The 19,941-nt window shown below is 41.2% G+C and overlaps 3 protein-coding genes across 11 annotated transcripts; 1 reads left to right on the forward strand and 2 right to left on the reverse strand.

Annotated features, from left to right (window-relative positions):
* Window positions 1–1,084: 1,084 nt before the first annotated feature.
* Window positions 1,085–13,991, reverse strand: LOC118214706 (cell cycle progression protein 1-like). Of its 9 annotated transcripts, XR_004762673.1 has the most exons (13): window positions 13,859–13,991; window positions 13,085–13,155; window positions 11,761–11,902; window positions 10,606–10,694; window positions 10,283–10,451; window positions 9,679–9,774; window positions 8,106–8,408; window positions 7,327–7,338; window positions 5,707–5,828; window positions 4,931–5,056; window positions 3,290–4,653; window positions 2,080–2,351; window positions 1,085–2,048 (listed from the first exon to the last, which is right to left on the reverse strand). XR_004762673.1 is itself a non-coding variant. In XM_035394855.1 (12 exons), exons 2-12 carry the CDS (start codon window positions 13,142–13,144, stop codon window positions 2,162–2,164), a joined length of 2,670 nt encoding a protein of 889 aa, XP_035250746.1. In that variant the 5' UTR covers window positions 13,145–13,155; window positions 13,859–13,991; the 3' UTR covers window positions 1,085–2,161. The 9 variants fall into 9 exon arrangements, 8 of the variants coding, with proteins under 8 accessions (XP_035250746.1, XP_035250745.1, XP_035250753.1 ...); XM_035394855.1 differs by having other exon boundaries at window positions 1,085–2,351; window positions 9,679–9,771; XM_035394854.1 differs by having other exon boundaries at window positions 1,085–2,351.
* A 133-nt stretch (window positions 13,992–14,124) lies between these two features.
* LOC118214709 (uncharacterized protein C15orf65) lies at window positions 14,125–16,046 on the forward strand. The gene is made up of 2 exons (XM_035394866.1): window positions 14,125–14,233; window positions 15,287–16,046. The coding sequence occupies exon 2, from the start codon at window positions 15,315–15,317 to the stop codon at window positions 15,645–15,647; it is 333 nt and encodes a 110-aa protein (XP_035250757.1). The 5' UTR covers window positions 14,125–14,233; window positions 15,287–15,314; the 3' UTR covers window positions 15,648–16,046.
* Window positions 16,006–19,337, reverse strand: dnaaf4 (dynein axonemal assembly factor 4). The gene is made up of 9 exons (XM_035394863.1): window positions 19,132–19,337; window positions 18,879–19,026; window positions 18,413–18,546; window positions 18,070–18,289; window positions 17,782–17,918; window positions 17,458–17,567; window positions 17,204–17,357; window positions 16,897–17,002; window positions 16,006–16,198 (listed from the first exon to the last, which is right to left on the reverse strand). Exons 1-9 carry the CDS (start codon window positions 19,252–19,254, stop codon window positions 16,059–16,061), a joined length of 1,272 nt encoding a protein of 423 aa, XP_035250754.1. The 5' UTR covers window positions 19,255–19,337; the 3' UTR covers window positions 16,006–16,058.
* Between the last annotated feature and the right edge of the window lie 604 nt (window positions 19,338–19,941).

The following is a 19,941-nucleotide window of genomic DNA, read 5'->3' on the forward strand; positions in this document are numbered from 1 at the left end:
TTCAGGAAACTGAAGCACCGCCCTAGCTGCGTGCTGCGTGGTCCTCCAGCTGTTACAGTTACAGGTGTTTATTCGCATTTGGAAGACGAAGGCAAACATAAAGCCACATTCTTATGTTCGATTAGTGAATATAGTTCTTTGAGACATATGATCACTTGCGCTTGCAATTATCCATGTAGATTTGTGGGAATCCGATGCGCACTCAACTCACAACTTTATTCAATTATAAAGTACAATTATTATGTATAAATAGCTACATAGCAAAGGGAATGTGGAAGATGCCGTTGTTCTTTTAATACATTCTGCAAGAAAAAAAATCCTGCGACGATACAGGGTAAATTATAAAATCAAAGTCATTAATTTAAAAAGGGTGTCGATTTTTTGAACTGACAATATTCCCAAGAACAAAGTTTAAATGGCAGGCGAAATCACCCATTAAAATGACTTGGGCAAGTAATGCATTTATACAATGCCATCTAGTGCTGTAAAAAGAGAATACAGTTTATTGCAGTGTGACATTATTGTAATTCACTAGGACGCCTGAGTCCATCTCACCCAACTCTCGTTGATCTGTTGGGTTTGGACTGTACAACTTGAAGTCCGAAGGCACTTTCCACAACATTGCCGTTTTGCCACATTTATGAATGCCTGTGCGAGTGTGAAATACTGTTCTCTGGCCTTAGTTATCATCCTGAATTAGTATGACCAGCAAAAATATTTTACAAATAATTTCTTACTTTACATTTGGTACAAGAATCAGGGATTGTTCTGGATGATAGTCAGCACTCACTCACAAATTCATGGTCTCCATATATGCCTTAACAATAACTCATAATCACCAGCCATTCTGCCTGCCACCCACCTCTAGTTCTTCACAGGTTGGCATGTTGGACATTTATGGATTATGTTCCTAAATTGTCCAGTGAAATGTGTCAGCGGAACATCTGTTTCCTGAAGATTCCAGGTATATGTTGCTAACGTTGTTCTGAATTGCTCATAAGACTGGAACACCACCAAGACTACATTGCCTGTTCTCCAGTAATTTTCCATTTATGCTCAATTTCAAGGAAAAGAACAACAAAGCCAAACTTTTTTCCTTTTTATTACTAGACAGCTACTGTGAACTGACCTTTATCATCATAACTGTAAGGAAAACAAAAATGTTTCATCAGCACAAGAAAAAGAAACTACAATTCACTGGAATGTTATTGGGCTTTTTAGCAAATTATCTTTTTCTATATTGCAAATGCACACGTTTAATTTCCAAAAATAGCAGCAAAAAGACAAATCCACACAATGCATTTGGATGGACTATGATGGTCCAAGTACTGTACATGCAGGAATTCGAAATAAGTGACTTATTTATTATAGGGAAAATATAGGTTAATAAATCACAATTTTAATCTAAGAGAAAATCAACTCAGCACATCAAATCTCCCAGAAAATAATTAAATTAGACAAGTATTTTGGTCCTTTGCCAGAAATCTGTGGTAATGTGCCACGTAATATAATTGCTTTTCAGATATAGGATTAAATCTGTTGTGTAGTTATACTGCACTTATTGTTATGCCAAATATCAACACCGTACCAGTGTTTGGGAATTGCTAATATCCAGATTAATTTATATGGTATAAAGGAGATGTTCAGTTATACTACAACTCTTGTATAACCTTCAAATTTGACAAGAGATGACAGTGAATTACACTATTGACAAAACCCTGGAGAAAAGAAGATCTAAAGATAACTAACCTTAGCAATATCTGCAATAAAGCTTTTGGTACAATGCAATTCACAACCACTCCCCAAGAAACAGAACAGACTTATTGCAATGGCAAAAATTTACAGGAAACAATACTGCAACATATTTCAGTGTGTTTGTGGCCACATGACTCATGAAGTTAAAGACAGAGCAACATCACAGCTGCCGATCCAGGACAGAAATGATTTGCAGCACCACACAAGAATGCAACAAACCATTTAGCCAGCCGTGAGTTGAATTTTTTAAAAACTTAACTTTAAAAGTAAACACTGTGCAAAGTAAAAAAAATAATAATAATTTTAAGAATTTTTCTGTCAAATCCATCAGATGAACTACAGCAAAAAAAAAAATTCCACTTCAGATTAAGCAATCATCAAAACAAATGGTTTGACTAGGATACTGTTAATATTTCGGATCAAAAGGCAAGGGGCCAAGCTCGATTTTGACATCTGCCATATGTCTGCCAGTAGAACGTCCCGGCTTGCTCCACTTCCTCTCTTTTTGGGGGCGAGGATGAGCCCGGTGCTGCTGCCAGTGGTGCCGGGACGGCCTGTCCTGCTTCCTTTTTGTGGTTGGCTTTGCAATGGGTCTACTGTAAATTTGCAACAACAAAAAAAAAGAAAAAAGAAACAGCATCTATGCATTGTGCAAACGCTTATAGCCTAAGCCTCTTCCACGTCTTCATAATCTGTGCTGAAACGTCTTGTTTGCATGCAAAACAAAAAAAAATGAGAAAAAAATTGAAATCCGCAGCGATCTTCACATCCTGCAGTTGAAGCCAAGGCTGTGAATTCTCACCTCGTTCTGTTCATGAGCACATTGGCTCATTAAGTCTGTGTGAGGTGTGATGGACAATCTCCATGCAGAAAAAAGTAAAATGGGAATCATTTTCATAGGTGTTATCTAACCCTATCAATGTAGCCTATTTTTTGTGATGCTAATTCCTTGCTTATTTTGTTTTTCTGATATTAAAAACAAATTGACACAGTGCCTGTTCAATGCCTGCCCCAAAACTGGAGGCGGGCTCAAACCCAAAGAGTCTTGGGCAAAAAGTTTTAGGGGAGGACTTCTAGGTCCGCAGACTGGGCCCAGACTAAGTCTGAATAGTTAAAAAATAAATTATTTTTGTGTTGCCTTCTCTGGTCTCATTTCAATTGACTTAAAACCACAAATGGTTGCTCATATATCCCACAGAATTTTAAGATGCTCCATTCACCACTTCTAGGCACATGTGAACATAACCTGGCCCAGTGTGCAGGTGCAGCCAACTGACACACTTAGTGCTGTTCCCTAGAATCATAGAGAAAACACGGTATTACATTTACCAGCAAGCAAACTAACAGCCCATCCCTACTGTAGATATACTTTTGTCCATCTCTACTGTTAGCTACCACAAAACGTGGTACACACCATGCTTTCAACAGCATTCGTTCCAAGGAAAGATTTATCTCATGCACAAGTTGTAAATCACGGCATCCAGGATGGTTAACGCTTACCGAAAGACCGGTTGCCGATGAGGGAAAAACTCACCTAGGCCCAAACTGTTTTGAATAGCTATCTCCAAAGAAGTGCTTGTAGACATAATCATCAAGATCTTCAAATACATCATCGTTGTAGCGCTGATATTCATCCATGTCTTCCAGGTAGTCCTCCACACCACTGACAAAGTCTGTGAACAGCATCTGATCATGGATGAAGACACCATTGTGGAAGAAGCTGTTGATGAAGCTCTCCAGCTCCCCCCAGTGGTGGAAGTGGTCTACCTCCTGCTGGAGGTAGCTGTGGATCAGCTGGTTGAACTCGTCTGCTCGGATGGGCTCCAGGGCCTTGTTAAACAGGCTCATGGATTCCTGATAGGCGCAGTCAAATACGCCAGAGCACCCCTTAGGCCTCCTCCCGTGACGAGCTGAGTCAGAGTCCTTCTGGGCTGTAGGCCCTGGCTTTCTGGTGTTACGGTCAGCCTGAAAGGTATCAGCCGTAGATTTGCGTGGGTGCTGATGCAGGGGTTTGTGGGGCCGAGCCTGCCAAGAAGAACTGCCAGAGTCCTTCTCCTGCTTGTGCTCCCTTGAAGGGTCCTGCTGGCGCCCGTGGAGTCCTGCTTTCCTCTCGTGGAATTTCCTGTCTTGAGGCTTACGGGCCTTTTCAAACACACGCGAGGCAGAATTCTTAAAGTGGCGGAAGGTGGACTTCACAGAGTCTGAGAACTTCCTGAGGTTCTCCTTCACAGCCTCCTTGGCCTTCTTGATCTGCTCCTTGTGGTGGTGAACAAACTCCTTGGTGGAGTTCTTGACGGCATCGAAGGTGTCCTTTACCTTTCCGATGATGCCATCCCGGGGCTTCTTGGCTCTGGGCTGCTGGTCTCCCTTTGCCCGGTCCTCCTTGGTCTCCACGTACAGCCTCTCCCACAGGTCAGAGCGCTGCTGCTCAAAGCTCAGCTTTTTCTCCAGCTCGGCCAGCCTGGCCCGCAGCTCCTCTGTCTCCGGGTCAGACTCCGCCGTGCTCTGGCCGCTCAGCTGCTCCAGCTCCTCCTTCAGTTGGTCTGTTGCCTTCCGCTCCCGGTCCAGCTCCTGCCGCAACGTCTGCGCTTCTGCCACCAGCGCCTCCTTCTGGCTGAGGAACAGCCGGATGCGCTGCTTCTCCTCCTCCAGGTGCTCCTTCAGCTTCTGGTTCTCCGACAAGACGGAATCAGCCCCCGCGCCCCTCTCCTCCAGGTCCCGGATCTGGGTGCGGAGGCCCAGCAGCTCCTCCTGCAGGGCGGACAGTGACTGCTCCTCGTGCTCCAGTGAGCTCATCAGCTGCTGGTTCTCTGTGGCCAAGTGTCTGTGATGGAACTCCATATCATTCTTCTCCTGCGCGCTCTGCTTTAGTCTCTCAGTGAGCTCTTTTTTCTGGGCCTGGTTTCAAAGGAAAATAAAAGCTACTCGTCAAAGTGTATGCGGAATGGAAACGGCTCTAATTTGTTAATCTTCATATTTACACAGTACTTACCATAGATTCAAAGTATTATGACGAAAATGGCACAAGCTTTTGTTGCGACATGACAATATGAGCCAAACAAGAACACGGATGGTGAATTCTGTCGCAGCATCAGGGTAGTAACTATATACATGTTTCTGTTCTCTGGACTGTACTGGTGAGTATTTCACTCTTCAAAATGTGGATGGGAGTTACCTGTTGCTGAGACTGTTTCAACCTGAGCTGATGGTTCTCTTTAGTTATCTTATCCATAATCTGAGTGAGGGAGAGCACCATGGCCTGCTTTTCCTCTAGGTCTTCTCTCAGGTGCTGAACCACTTCCTAGATGTGCAGAAACAGCGTAGCTGAGGTGAGCACATTAAGATCAAAGATCAAAAAAAATAACTACAATGGTTTTAGTCATCAAAGAAGGTTTTGATGTAAACTTCTGACCAATTAATTTCATTATAATAATATTGGTTCCATGCTATTGAATCTCTGCTGAATTTCTTTAATGTGAAAAGTCTGGTTTAAAAAATGAACAGCTTTTCTCACAACCACCGATATCTAAATATAAATAAAAACAGCTCCACCTTCTTACGATGTGAGAGTGCATGTAGGGAATGTTGGGAGGCAGTTACAGCTGTAACAAAGTTCACCAATGAAGACAGTACAAACTGCAAAGCAACTGATGATACTACAGTATGTGAGTATCTAACAGACTGAAGCACAGTAAGATAACCACATAACAGAGAAAATCATTGAGAAAAAAGAACAGTGCTATAAAAAATGATTCTGAAATGATAACACATAGGACTGAAATATGACAGGATAAGCATAACAGATCTTTGGTGTTAGCTAATCAGGAGTTACGGAGAATCAGAAGGTCTGTGGGATGTGGCGAGCACAGCTCGGTCATTCGGCAGGATTGATTTTGGGCTTGCTGCCGTGAGCCTGACTTGGACGGGACAGGGGAGCGCAGAGGGGCCGACCTTGCTCTGCGCGATGACGTCTCTCTCCCTGCGACACTTCTGCAGGTCTGCAGCCGCATCGCTCGGCTCGATCCCGCGCATTTTATCCGCCATCTTCTGCCTCTCCTGGGTTTGGACCGTACCTGCAAAGATGAAGTAAATCAGCACTGGAGCTGAAACAATGCCTTTGGGCCAATGGAGGCAGATTACTGAGGAAAATGTGCTAAAATTGTGCTTGTGCTCAAATAGTTGCGGTGCCTTCAGTGCCAAACCGGATTAAATGGCACACAACAACTGTGAAGTTCCTCACAACATCAGGAATGAAGATCAATTTCAAGCCTAACACATGAATAAACATCATGCACCAAACACAAGGGTAAAATGGGAGCACAGCATGCAGGTTTTCATTCCTGTTGTTTTGAGAGCTGACCAGAGAGCACTTTCACTTTGCCAGTGTGGCAGTGCTGTTCATAATGCTTTTTAGCCATTCTCTGTTCACACAGGGAGGATTAGAAACGGAAACTTTCTTTCTATTCAACCCTCAACAAAAATTATACAGTCTCACCCACATGCAAGACCTCTTCATTAAGATCATGTAGGTTTAATTGTTAAGAGTGAAAAATATATATATTAATGTAAACTGAACAATTTGGTGAAATTTCAAAGGCAGGAGCTGCAGGGTGGCTCATGCTGTTAAAGTACTGTTCCAAGTGCATGGATGGACCCCACAGTATGGCATTGAGTCTACATTGCGTCAGCAGACCCACTGGGCGATGCACAGTTGCTCTAGTGTGGCCCAGGGATGGGAGGGTTTCAGTCAACCAGGATGACCACCCCTCAGTGCTCATCAGCGACCCCCACTGGTCAATCGGGTGCTCACAGTTGACCTGTTGAGCTGCACGTTAAGTTTCTTCCACTGTCACATATCTGTAAGCGTGACTTGTTGACTGCAGTGTAACAAGAAGCCGCAGCTGACATCACATGCTTCAGAGGAGAGCACATGCTTGTCTGCGCTCTACTGAATCGATAACAGAAGATGTAGCAATGAGTACTGACAATGGATATGAATGGGCGTCCCAAAAAATAAAAAAAAACTGGAAAAAACAACTGTGCACTTTCATGCTACAGATAGAACTTGGCAAAACACCACCATGCAATAGTACAGAATTTAGTCCACTTAAAAGAGAGGATGACAGGGTAGTGACTGAAATATTAAAAATAGCTAATTTTTCAAACATTTCAATGTCAGCACAGTTTATTTTTATTTGCCATCAGCTGTAGAGACTTATACAGCCCTATGCCATTAAAACAACCAGAATAACTAGGTGCACAGTATTAGTCCAACAAGAATTGGGATGTTAAATATGAGAACCAAACTGTCATCCTATGAGATATGAATGCATCCTTCATATAGCTAATGTACATAGTGAGGGGCTTTGTCTGTTAATCATTAAGTGAGTTTCACACAGTTGTGGTGACACACTTTAGAAAAACACACAATTGCAATTACACAAAACATGAACTTGTGTTATGTGTAAAGCTTCAGTCACAACTAATCTATTAAAATTATATTATAGGATATTTGATTATATTTGATAGATAAGTCATATCTGACTTATCTATCCATGCATTACTTCATACCTTCAAATTTTCCTGGCAAGGAAGATCAGAACAAAGACAAATCAACTGGGCAGAAAATCAAAACCTCTAAACATTAACCATGTAAGCTGTGCAGACAATCAGACAATTCTCAAAACAAGCTGTGCTGATAGTCACAGCTGCTAAAAATGAAAAACAAGTTATCTGAACCCCCAGTCCCCATCACGGTTTAATTGACATTTTTTTGACTCGTGGAAGGGACTATTCTTCCATGTGACAGTGCCTTTGATTCGATATTTTTAACGGTGATGCGCATATGCTTTGTGTGTCCTTCCTGAGACTGAAAGAACCTTGTTTGACCAAAAAAATGAATGTCAACCCCTCAGGAGACTGGAATGCTACTGTACGTGCCATGGTCCATATTGGTACCTCAAAGCAAGCCTACAGGTAAATACACAGCATCTACTGCCAGATACAGCCATCTGAATTAGTCAGTGGAAGAACAAATTAATTATTGACATAAAAACACCTCTCTGTGCGCCTGACTACATACACGCATGAACATACTGTGATGCAGGGCTGGGCAATGACCACTGCACCACATGGTGAACATAGAACATAGAAACTATACAAAAAGCTAATTGGCAAACTGCCTTTTATTTGGCCCAGAACACAAATAACAGAAATACTCTCAGAAGGAAACCACAAAGACACTCAAGGTTGGACTTGAGGTTGACACCCTTAGAATATACATGAATAAGCAAAAGAGGATAAACTGCGGGAATAACTCAAGATGTACCAGATGTCCCAAAGACACTCACCGTAGAAGTGACCGAAGCCCATGCTGATGGCGATCACCAGGGCCACCAGGATGCACTTGTTAAGAGTTCCACTGCCGTGTCCTGGAGGAGGAGGTGCCCGCTGCACCTCCTGCACCTCCTGCTCCTGCTGCATGGTCGGTCCCTCTTGGCCAGGCCCAAGACTCTTAGCCTCCTCCGTCTCAGACGTGGAGGCTGTGCTCTTCCTCACCCTGCGCCTCCGCAGTGCCGGGCTGGGCTCCCGCACCTCCTCTTCCCCACTGCTGCTGCTGGAGTCTCTCCCTGAGGGCTCCACAGGCAGTGAGGCTGAGGAAAAGGACACACACACACACATACACATACATGCACACAAGCGCGCATACACATGCACACACAAACATACACACAGGTGCATGTATTCACACACATACACAACAGAACAGGAAATGAGCTACAACAAAGACAAGACGGCAGGGTCATAACTAACAGGCATATGCACATGCAGTCCATATGCACCATTCACAGGGCAGGTCAGTGTTAGAAACATATGCTGCAGCTGTAAAGATAGCCTCTTTATTCTGTTATAACTGTGATTATTTATAAACAGACTGCTCCAAGGTTGCTTTGTCTGGCAGATCAAGATGAAGTGCCAAATGGAGCCATTATAGCCGTTACTACGATAAAAGACATGCTATTTTTAACAGCCCACGCGTCTGGCTTGTTTCTGTCCACACACACTCCAGTGAGCTCTGATATCCAGCAACACAGTCTCTCTGAGCTTTGGAGCAGTGTACAGCAACTGGCTCCAAAGTCAAGCCACAGAAATGCAATTAAAGTAGAAAGTAGAAAAAGTAGAGTTTGATTCTATTTGATCCAAAATATGATTCAGCAAACAACAAAACACACGTTTCCACTTTACTGATAACAAAAGCTGATAAAGAAATCGGTCGGGCAAGGCATCAAGACACTTGCGAAAGATGCCATTAGTGTCAGGTTTGCTATTAGGAAATAGCCTGGTAAAAGCAGTGACTCAAAGCCTAAAATAGGAATGGGCAACACCAGTGTTGTGCCAGAGGAAAGGTTAGGTTAGTTTATTTTGAAAGCACAACAAGGGCTTGTGCCCTCAGGTTACACTTTATTGGCCAAGGTGAACCTCTCTGTCCAATCTGCCATATGTATGACATTCATTTTAAAGGATCATACATTGCACACACTGTATACAGTTACTGACTATCAAATTCAAGAATGTGTCCATCGCCTTTTAAAAGAGCAACACAATAATAACCATAATTACATTCAAAAAGTTTCAACAGACAGAACAATTCCAGGTGTCATGAACCAAGTATGCAACAAAATCTCTATGGCTCCACAGCACACAAAGCCAAAAAAAACATGCTGAAACGCAAATGTTAGGTCCGAAACCAAAATGTTTGCTAGCAGGGTTGCAAAACCACCAGGCCTTTCTACATGGTGGAACATGTTTACAACGGCACACAGAATTAGTCCTGACAGCAGCTTATCTGAGACCCTGCAGCCTTGGGCCAGGTTGAGCAAGTCAAGCACACTATCAAGTTTACTCGAGCTCAGAACAGACCACCTGAGACCGAGCAGCTGCCAGACAGATGCCCTTTCAGACGACTGCCCAAGTCCCAGAGACTTTCTGGAAGCTTCCAATGGCCCACGAACAAGCCTGCTTTCAAATGAAAACAAGCAAAAACAAGCTTTCTTTTTGTCGATTCTTCTCTTCTGCCCATTTCCTCACATGATCATTTTCCTACCCTGATGCACACTGATAAAACTTTTTTCCAAATGTAACTATTATCAAAGCACTTCATACTGATTTTATATTTATATAACACATTTATTTATTTATTTATCTATCTATCTATCTATCTATCTATCCATCCATCCATACATCCACCAACCTATCCATTATTTAAACCGCGTATTCGTGATCAGGGTCGCAGGGGGGCTGGAGCCTATTCTGGCATGCATTGGGCGAGAGCTAGGAATACACCCTGGACAGGTCGCCAATCCATCACAGGTCTGTCTGTCTGTCTATCTATTTATTTGTTCATTTTAAACAATGCCTTGTGGTCCCACTTTGCTCAGGGTCACATGTATGCTTTTTGGTGACATGTATGTCAATAGGGAGGGAGAGCGTGTTTTTAAGTGCTGTAGCACGAGTAGGCAAGACTTACGAGTCGTCTCCAAGGTGCTGAATGTGTACTGGCTACTGGAGGAGGTGCCCAAGTAGAGGTCCTGTTGCTCCTCCCATGATGCCTCTGGCTCTGCCACCATCAATGGTTCTAGAGTCATGATATCCGAGTGCTCGCTCGAGGAACACAGTGTCACATGCCCAACCACGGCCTAAGATAGAAACAGTCACACAGTGCACATACCACAGGTGAACTTTCATGTAGCAATTCTTTTTTTAAGATCATAGAGCTTTAAAACATAAAGGATGAATCAGTCTGTCACATATTGAGCATTTGCAATTTTTATGCATTTATTTCATTTTTACCTCAGAAACACCTTCTGGCTGTTCATGCGTTTCCTCTTTTAGAGTATTGTCAAGAGATGACTCAATCCATGATTCACTGTGTTGCTCAGCTGAAACATATTGACATAGAATAGCTTTTTAACCCACCAGTTCACTTTGAATAACCATGTACACAAAATTGCACCAATATTGAATAGATTGAGCGTATAGGTCAAAAGACTTCGGTTCAAATTCACGATCCACACATCATCTTTTGAGCATGCTGCTGTGGAACACTGTCTTTTCCACAGGCATTCGTGTCCCCAGCCAATAGAACAGAAGGAGATATCGCCCAAAAGGAATAGGATAATCATGTATAAAGTCAAAGTAGTTTAGTTGGACCCCAAACTACTTTGACTTTATACATTTTAGACAGAAACACCTAATGCATAATAAATGTTTCTGTCTGTCCCGTGGGGTACCTAAGTAACAAAGGACTTGTGAGCACTCAGAATGTAAAGTAGATGGACAAATGCAGAATAGCTGCATCAGGCACAGGTGATATATGTCAATTATTGGAACAAATAACTGTATTTGTGTATGTATGTAAGTGTGCGGATATGTGCATATTTATGTAGATACATACACACATACTGGCACACCTACATATGTTTCTGGAATGTGTGATACATGGGTATGCAAATAATAATAATAATAATAATAATAATAATAATAATCTCCCACATAACCGATCTTGCTGGGACCAGAAGGGGGAAGGATAGATGAAAGGTTGCATAACCTTGGTCATATATAAAATGTGCATTGCACCTCGTGCTATTTCATAATATGATTATGCAAAAATGAACTCATTTAACAAAAAGTTTCATTCTCATTTCTTCTTTTATTATGCCTGTACATATAGAGCTAGATAGGTAGGTTGAGTCAAGAAAGCTTAATGCGCTGTGACACTGCACACCAGCAGGGCTACAATAAATCAAACCTTACATTTCCCTAAAGGAGGAAAAAAAAAGAAAAAAGGGGAAATCTTCTATACTATATTTAACTGAACATAAATGTAGTAAACTCCGAGAGCACCTTCTGCAATTACAGTGGAAATGCGAGGTCAATGTAAGAACATAAATCTAAAGCAAAAAGCAACAGTCTACAGTAAGAAATTCCGCTGTCGTGGACACCTACCCTGAAGCACAGATGGCTCCTGTTGCACCTCCTCCTGTACCTCCTCCTCCTCCTCCTGTGTCTCCTCCCCATCCAGACTCTCAGAACGCTGAGGCTTGCTGTCCGCTCCATGCTCTGGCCCCAGGGTTTCAATGTCTGAGCCCTAGGAATCACAACACACACCTGCCGTTTTCACACTGCACTCAGTGCGCAGGCCTCCAAGATTAAGCATTCCAGGAGAGAACATGTCTAATGCTCACCCAGCCACAACATTCACTCGTCATACTAGTCCTGCACACACCTAAACTTCACAGACACGCCCCAGCAAAGGCAGCACAATTATGTACAATTACAAGTATCACCACACATACGCCACACAAATACTGATGACTATGTCTTTGACAGTTAATCCCATTTCAAATGGTAGGAAGCCGTCAATTTCATTATAATTATCTACTCTTGTGTCAAAACTACCTCTGTACATCCCAAGGAAAAAGCATTCCCCTTCATAGATTTTTCAAGAACCTGAAACGGCATTCAATATACCAAAGAGGCAACAAAAAAAAATCAGAAACAGCAAAATAAAATGTAGGCAACATGTTTACGCCAATAAAGTGTCATGTCTGGTACATTATCACACACCAAACTTAAACTCAACTATAGAAAGGTGAATGACAAACCGATGTACAGATAGTGACAGTTTTGATCTCACATTAAGAAACATCCAGCTATTTAAAAAGCATATATGCCATTAAATTGCTGTAAAGTTTATAGTTTGGATCCTTGCTCAGGGTCCCATATCATCCCCCAAAAATATATATTGTATGGGTTTGTTTGTTCATTTTTGTTTTGCAGTGTACATTCTACATTGTTAGTAGGTATGAATAAGAGTGTTTGCTAAATTGAAGTAATAAACTGCAAGGGAATGCAACACAGTACTTACTGTCAATGAACTATATTGTTTTCTTGCCACTTGAAGGTTAATCATTGACCCTGCGAGAGTTGAATGTTCACTCCTACTGCTCTACTACTTTGTAAGTCGCTCTGGATAAGAGCGTCTGCTAAATAGAAAATTGCTAACTTGTAGTTCTATTTAGTAGTGTGCTGTTACCAAACAGCTCGTTAGCTATGTAGCCAATAAAAAGACAGAAATGTCTGACTGCAAAAGCAAAACGCAAGCAATTTACATGTCATTTGCACACATCCCCTTAACTGCTACATAACAGCAGCTGAAGGTTATATAATGCTTTTGCTTATTTGAAAGCAGTGTATGTTTCAGCGAGCAGCAAGATTTGTACTGTATGTGGATAAAGTAGTTTGGGATTTATTGGTTGGGACACAGTACCTCATTACTTATGATGGTCCATCCGCAAGAAGACTCGGTGTCACTTGAACTCTCTGACATATTTCCACCACCTGTTAACACATAACACACCACTACAGTACAGCAAGAATATCAAAATAAACAAAGCAGGACAATAATTATCGTTCTCTATTAAATGTGGGCTTCCGAACATCTACTTGCGTATGTATACGCATATATGTGTCAGCACTAACCATAACGTTATTTCACACTTCCCGGTGCAAAAGGCGAAGAACCAGTAGCTTAGAATAAATCTGGGTGATTTAACGCTCATTCTGGTCTACGCAAAAACATACAGGTTGTTCGATGCAGACACTGTTAATGTGAAACTGCAGTCTACACACAAGTTGTGTTAGTAGTACCATCCAACTACTGTAACGTTACGTAGTTTTAGCTTGCAATTTACCAAACTGGCTGCCAACTCAGAATATTTAATTAGCCATCGCATAAGCATGCCATTTCAACATTCAAATCTGGTTTTGAACTGTTGCTGTAAATTTACCTGGAGATACGCATCCTAGCTAGCTATCTGATGGATGATGCAAAGCTGCCGCAGAGGCGTAACTATCTCGCTACTTTGCTAACAAGCTAGCTAATGCTAGCGATTTGCCCATTACAAGAGTTAGCAAGCTAGCTCTAGCCAGAAAATTAAATGCAGTAAGCTAGCCAATTTGCCAGCTGCCTTTGCCTAACTATTATAATCTGCTAATGCATCCAAATCTATCATAAAAACGGTAATATAGAGCTAATGCTTACCTTACGGTTGTCTGTATCCAGCGTTACGCAAAAACGAAGAATGAACAGCGAAATTACGCAGCACCACTCTTGTTTTCAGTCCCAACTGCGCCCTCATACGTCATCATCGTCAACAAACAACGACAGTGTCGTTGCGACCAATGGCATCAGCTAATGGAAATAACCATAGCCTTAGCTGGGAATTGAAGTTTTTTCTTACAATGGCCAGCTCGCTATGTTGTATGAAGTTACCACTGCTGAACGTCATTACCCATGATCTAATCGTTTTCAGATTCGGTTGCTAACGTCGAGTAACCATAACAAAATGTTCCCTATTACATTTCGATTGCCTTCTGTCTTAACCTGGTCTTAACCCTCGCATCTTCGGCAATTAAGGTACGCTAACGCTATATTTTAGAAATTTATCTATCTGGGCCGCTACATATCTGAAGCTGTCTCTGTGTTCAAGCTTGAAGGAATAATATATATAATAATTATTATAAATAACAAATCTATTGAGCTTGGTTAACTGTTGTTAGGCCATATGGTTATTTTTACGCAAATCATTAAAAAAAACAACTTGTCACCAAAGTTGCGTACGATAATTGAAAAAAGGACGGTTTGGTACAGTTATCGGCCTACATGCCCACGTAACTTGGCGTACCTGCCATCCCAATAAAACTTTTCTTAGCAACATGTATTGGCTTAGTCGCGAACATTTCTTAGCACTTGAATGAGTTGTTTAGACCTGCTATCTTTTATCTGAGAATTGAGAAAGACGTTTTGTTTTTGGTCGCCCAACAACATAATACAGTCCTTTAAACGTTATGATAAAAATAATCCTGTCCCGGATGGACATTGTGGATACACCAAACATTGCACACCAAAGTTGGGCTTTGGGCTAAGTTGTTTGTGAAATGTAAGGTCTGCCACAGGGTTCTGGCCCACTGGTGATATCCCCATACATGCATTTACACACATTTAAATTGTGGAATATAGCCATAGCAATTTCCTATTCACAATTGTTATTCTGTGGTTTATTTTTAGTCTGATCTGGGCTGGGCTTTTTAAGTTTCCTAGAGCCCCGAACAGGCCAAGTGGTGTAATCAAATGCATTGGTATTATGGAATTATAAACCCTTGCATGCTTTGCACTTGTTTTTCCTGTTATTTGCAGATTTCTAGAAAACTCAGTTGAAAGGGAACACTGTTGGTTTAAAGTATGCTTTAAAATTACATTAGTTCTTCATTTTCCATACCAGAAAAACTCAATGAATCAAAAACTTTTGCAAATGAATTGATGCTATTTTGGTTAGTCCTTTTGCTGCAGTATGGACAAGACTGTGATTGGTAGCTGCTAGCAATTATGACTGAAATAACAGCAAGCCAACCGAATATCAGTAAAAAATGATTCTCCTGCTCACCCATAATTGCTCTTATTTGTTCTTAGGGTGAAAGCCAAAGGAGACATCAGGGCGATGTCGAAAGAAGTTCAGCCGGGATCCAATTACAGTGATCCACCCGTGTGCACAAACCCTGGTAACCCTGTGTTTTCATGCGTGATGCAATCTGATTCTGCATCTGCACCATCTGCAGACAGCAAACCTCAGAACATCCTCTACAAAACGACATCCAGCGTCTACGGCTTGCTCCCACCCACATATGAATCTTCGCCTTGCACCTACCACCCAGTGTCAATGCAATTCTCAGACCACCTCAACAAGTGTGGGATGTACCGGAATAACTCATTCAATACAAGTGTGGATAGAAGCAGAGTGTATGACTGTCCTAATCTGCGTAATACTCTATGAGTAATTTAACTGCCTTGAGTAAAATTACGTATACTTTGCACCCTTGTTTTCCATTTTAACTGCTGGTTTGTGAATCTTGCCTTTGCTTTAGATGTGGCACGTGACATTTTTGTGTGCTATCCACATTGTGTAAAAATGATAATGTGCTGTGGAATTTCTCCTGAAAAGGACTCTTCATCTAGTCCAAATGAACCATGTCATAGTAACTGATGGTATATGCTGATACAGAAAGGGTTGCATAATTTTTAATGGCCTTAGGAACAACTGAAATGTGTATGCATTTTGTACAATGTCTTTAGAACAAAAATGATCAAATGTCAAGTAATCAGAAGAAATAAGTAGCAGAATCCTGTAAGTGTTTACAGTCACAATAAAGTACTTTTAATTAGTTAATGCAAATAATGGTTCAGTTCAATGCCTGACATGCTCCTCTTGGAAATCAGAGGGACCAGCCAGGCTTCCCTGAATGATTTGCCTGATCTTTTCTGCATCTGCTTGAACGGCTTCATTGTGAGGGTCAATCTTCAGAGCTGACTGGTAATCCTGAAGACCTGTTGAAGTATGGTGAAATTTTGAGAAGCAAACCAAAACTAGCTAACTTGTTCTACTGTGAACTACATACAAAACTGTATTCTGTGGAACTACAGAAGACACAATCTGTATAGGAGTAGTAACCTCCTTTCTCCAGGAGAGGATGCTGTAATATAGGACAAGATGAAGATGTTAAGCAGGCATCATGCCTGTGAACTGAAGTTGATCACTCATAAATGCACAGCACACAACAATGGTTAGTTCAAACCTCAACTGCAAAAAATATGGACTGTTAAATCATACATGTTTGTATGAGAATATGATCACATTTACATTTTGAAGCAATTTCCTTCACTTGCCCTCATCATGTCTGGTTGAGTATAAAAGGGAGGATAGTGATTTTTTATGATACAATATCTGACACATGTAGACCTGAAACCTGTTGTTTAGTAAGAAAAAAAATAAAGACATGAATGAAGTAAGTAATTGAGTGTATCCATTTTTTTCTGAACGAGTTACCCTGGGATTATAACATGCTACATGCAGTTCAAAAACACTCTCCTACTGGCCACTGGGGTAAATGAAGCAAACAGCTATTTCACAGACAAGAGTTAAGTGATTTAAAAAATACATTTTGGTAACTCAAAAGCAGAGCTCAGTCCCTTACACAGTGTGTCATTTAGGCTGAGAGCCCTTTGTTTATGCATGGCATACAGACCTTCAGCGTAAAGTTCCAGCTCACAGAAGGCAGTGCCTCGTCTCAGGTGAGCTTTCAGTCTGGCCGCTGCATTATCAGGAACTGCTGGCATCAGTAGTGTAAGCGCCTGGGAAAGGAAATAAAAGTGTGTCCATGCTGGAAGTAAATGTGCTTTCAAATGTAGATATTTAACTATACAGTAGTCAACCACACTATTAAATGGCAAATTTAACAAAAATATAACTATACAAAGTATATCTCTTTGTTAAGTCTTATTAAACCACTACATTTGTGAATAACATTGGGTCAACTAAACCGTAACGCTTACCTTAGAGGAGTCTTCTACGGCTTTATGTAGATTTCTCAATTTGAGATGACAGGCAGCACGGTTGGAGTACAGGGCAGGAATGTTTCTGTTGAGCTGTATGGCCAGATTATAGGCACTGACAGCGGCCAGATAGTTACCAGTTGCAAACAGTTTGCTAAAAGAAAAACAAGGAGGCATATGCATGAATAGCCACCAGTTCTGACGATGTGCACCACTATTTTAGAGTCACACTTTCTGTAAAGCAGATCTCATACTTTCCCTTCTCCTTCAGCCAGTCAGGGTTCCTTTCCTCTTCCTTCAGGTCACTGAACTCTGGTGCATCCGTACTGCTAGCTCTCCTGGCCTCAGCCTGCTTTTTAAGCCACTGTTTAGAAAGAACCAAGCGTGCACAATCGAGCAGTTGTTACAGGCAAACATCGAATCGATCATTTAATATAATAGTGTAAGTACATGACTTTTGGATTCAGGTTCATTATGACTGCATGCTAATTATCATTGTGTACTCATGAAAATCTTCCTCCTTTGGAATAAAAGGAAATCATAATGTTCATGTCATAAGAACAGGACAGTGTGCTAACCTCCTCTTCTTCGGCTACCCTGGATTCTCGCAGTGCTGTGGGAAACACTCGTGGAGTGAACTTTACTTTAATATTGCCAGAGCATCTTGGAGCTGGCAAAGTCACCTGTTTTGGCTTAATGGACTTGTTTTGGCAACCTGTTTATAAAGAGAGAGGCAAACTGTATCATAGCAGCTGCATGTAGACAACTAAGTTGTCGTCCAGTAATTCCTCTAATAATGAAAAAGTACATGGAGTTTTGTTTTGTTTTTGTTTCTTTGAAGAGTTTTTAAAATATATTTTAATTACCTTGTTTGACCTTGGCTTTGTGTTCTGCAGACCTGGATACAGATGTTGCATCTGACTTCGTCTGCTTGTGTTCTTCATCCATGATCATTTGCATCCGTTGTGCCGTCTCTTTTTCTACCTCTTGTTTCTGTTTAATTTTCCAAGCCTCCATCTCCACTGTCACTTTCTCGCGCTCCTCTTCCTTAATCCTCTTAATTCTTGCCCTCTCTTCATCTTCCAGCTGAAAAAGGTAAAACGCATATTATTCAATCATAAACATATTCAGCGTCATCAATGTACTTTGCAAAAACACATGCACGCACACACAAACCTTTCAAATAATGAAAAAACAGAGATCCCTCACCTTCATCATACTCTCCAGAGCATATTTCTTTTCTTCTTGTTTTCTTGTGGCTTTGGCTTTTAGGTCAGCTTCTGACTTTTCCTGGGCTTTAAGCACTGCTCTCTCTCTGATCTCTTTCAACTTATCCTTGTCATCTGATATCAGCGCAGATGGCAGACAACAGTACAAAACTTAATCATCATGTACCCACGTTGTTCACGTCAGAGTAACAAACCATCATCTTAACAGAATGTATTGTAATGAGTTTTAAAAACACAGCGCTTGTTCTTCACCTTTAACAGTTAAACACACACACACAACACCATAGGTATGATAAAGCCGGATGTTCCACAACATCAAAACTCGAAACAATGTGGATGGTAGAAGCTGTTTGACTGTTTATGAACAAACCTCAGTTAATTATGTTAGCAGCATTGCTACAAAATGACAAGCCGAGTCTTTCTTGAAAAACAGAGAGGGACTGTACCGTTTTTCAACGAAAGCTGTTCCCATACTCCCTCATTCTTCTTGTGCAAACTGAAAATGACCACACCGTTTCCGATTTTTGCGACGCTTTTGTCATCATCAATTGGTTTGAAAAGGAAGACTTCAAATAAAAATGGTGGGAAACTGACCTGTAACAGGTAGAGTAATTGCTGAAATCCACGCTGCACAAGTTAAGTCAACATTACTACAACCGCGAAGCATCTGGCAAGTGTGTTTGGGATTGTTAACGTTACCTTAAGATATTCATCTGTGGCAAATATGTCCACTTTTCCAGGTTTCATTCCTTTCAAGGGTACACTTATATTAATCATAGTTTCCGATTGCGTCCACGAGTAATCTTGGACTATTACAGGCATTTTCTCCAACTTATTTGGATAGCCTAGCCTAGATACGTTAGCTAAAGATGAAAGAAAATGGCAGAATGTGGGACTCAATAAGGTTGCTAGGCACGCTCTGGCGGTTGCTGGGGGTGGAATGAGCAAACTGACGATCAAAGATCGTGCAATTTAGCAAGATGAGCTACTCCTTTGTGTCTACGTGTATTTTCTCATTTGGTGAATTATTCTCGACCCTCCAGTCACAAGAGTTCAGCAAAGAAGTTCTCACAACTGCAAAATTTAAGTATGAACGCAGTGATTTCATTGAACCAGTCTAGCATGTCAGAGTACAGGACGGCCGTGAAATTCTCAGCTAAAACAGGAAAGCATAAAAACTTACATCCATTATTTTAATACACCAATAATCATCATCCCAACAATATTTTTTTTTTCGACAACCAAATGTATGCATTCAAAGTACTTTTTCATCTAATCAAAATTCATCCACATGTTTAGTAAACCTTCTCATAGACAGACAAACACAAAGCAGGGGGATCACATAACTTCAGTTTCATCTGTACCCAGAAGTAAATTACACCAAGCATTGAGTAGCATTACACCTGGGCAAAAATTTGTTATATGTTGTGTTTACAATTAATGACTATTTATACCAGTGTTATACCACTACTTTTCATTTAACATTTATAAAGTGTGTAAAAGACATCT

Source organism: Anguilla anguilla, chromosome 16, assembly GCF_013347855.1.
Source record: "Anguilla anguilla isolate fAngAng1 chromosome 16, fAngAng1.pri, whole genome shotgun sequence".
Classification (NCBI taxonomy): domain Eukaryota; kingdom Metazoa; phylum Chordata; class Actinopteri; order Anguilliformes; family Anguillidae; genus Anguilla; species Anguilla anguilla.

Excerpts from the sequence above, each read along its gene's own strand:
- LOC118214706 (XM_035394854.1), bottom strand. The coding sequence starts at position 13,144 with ATGTCAGAGAGTTCAAGTGACACCGAGTCTTCTTGCGGATGGACCATC. Across the intron at positions 10,452-10,605 it reads AGCCAGAAGGTGTTTCTGAG|GCCGTGGTTGGGCATGTGAC; the intron begins GTAAAAATGAAA and ends TTTCTATCTTAG. Across the intron at positions 4,654-4,930 it reads TGAAACAGTCTCAGCAACAG|GCCCAGAAAAAAGAGCTCAC; the intron begins GTAACTCCCATC and ends CTTTGAAACCAG.
- LOC118214709 (XM_035394866.1), top strand. The coding sequence starts at position 15,315 with ATGTCGAAAGAAGTTCAGCCGGGATCCAATTACAGTGATCCACCCGTG.
- dnaaf4 (XM_035394863.1), bottom strand. The coding sequence starts at position 19,254 with ATGCCTGTAATAGTCCAAGATTACTCGTGGACGCAATCGGAAACTATG. Across the intron at positions 19,027-19,131 it reads CCACAGATGAATATCTTAAG|GTCAGTTTCCCACCATTTTT; the intron begins GTAACGTTAACA and ends TACCTGTTACAG. Across the intron at positions 16,199-16,896 it reads GCTGGAACTTTACGCTGAAG|GTCTTCAGGATTACCAGTCA; the intron begins GTCTGTATGCCA and ends ATACTTCAACAG.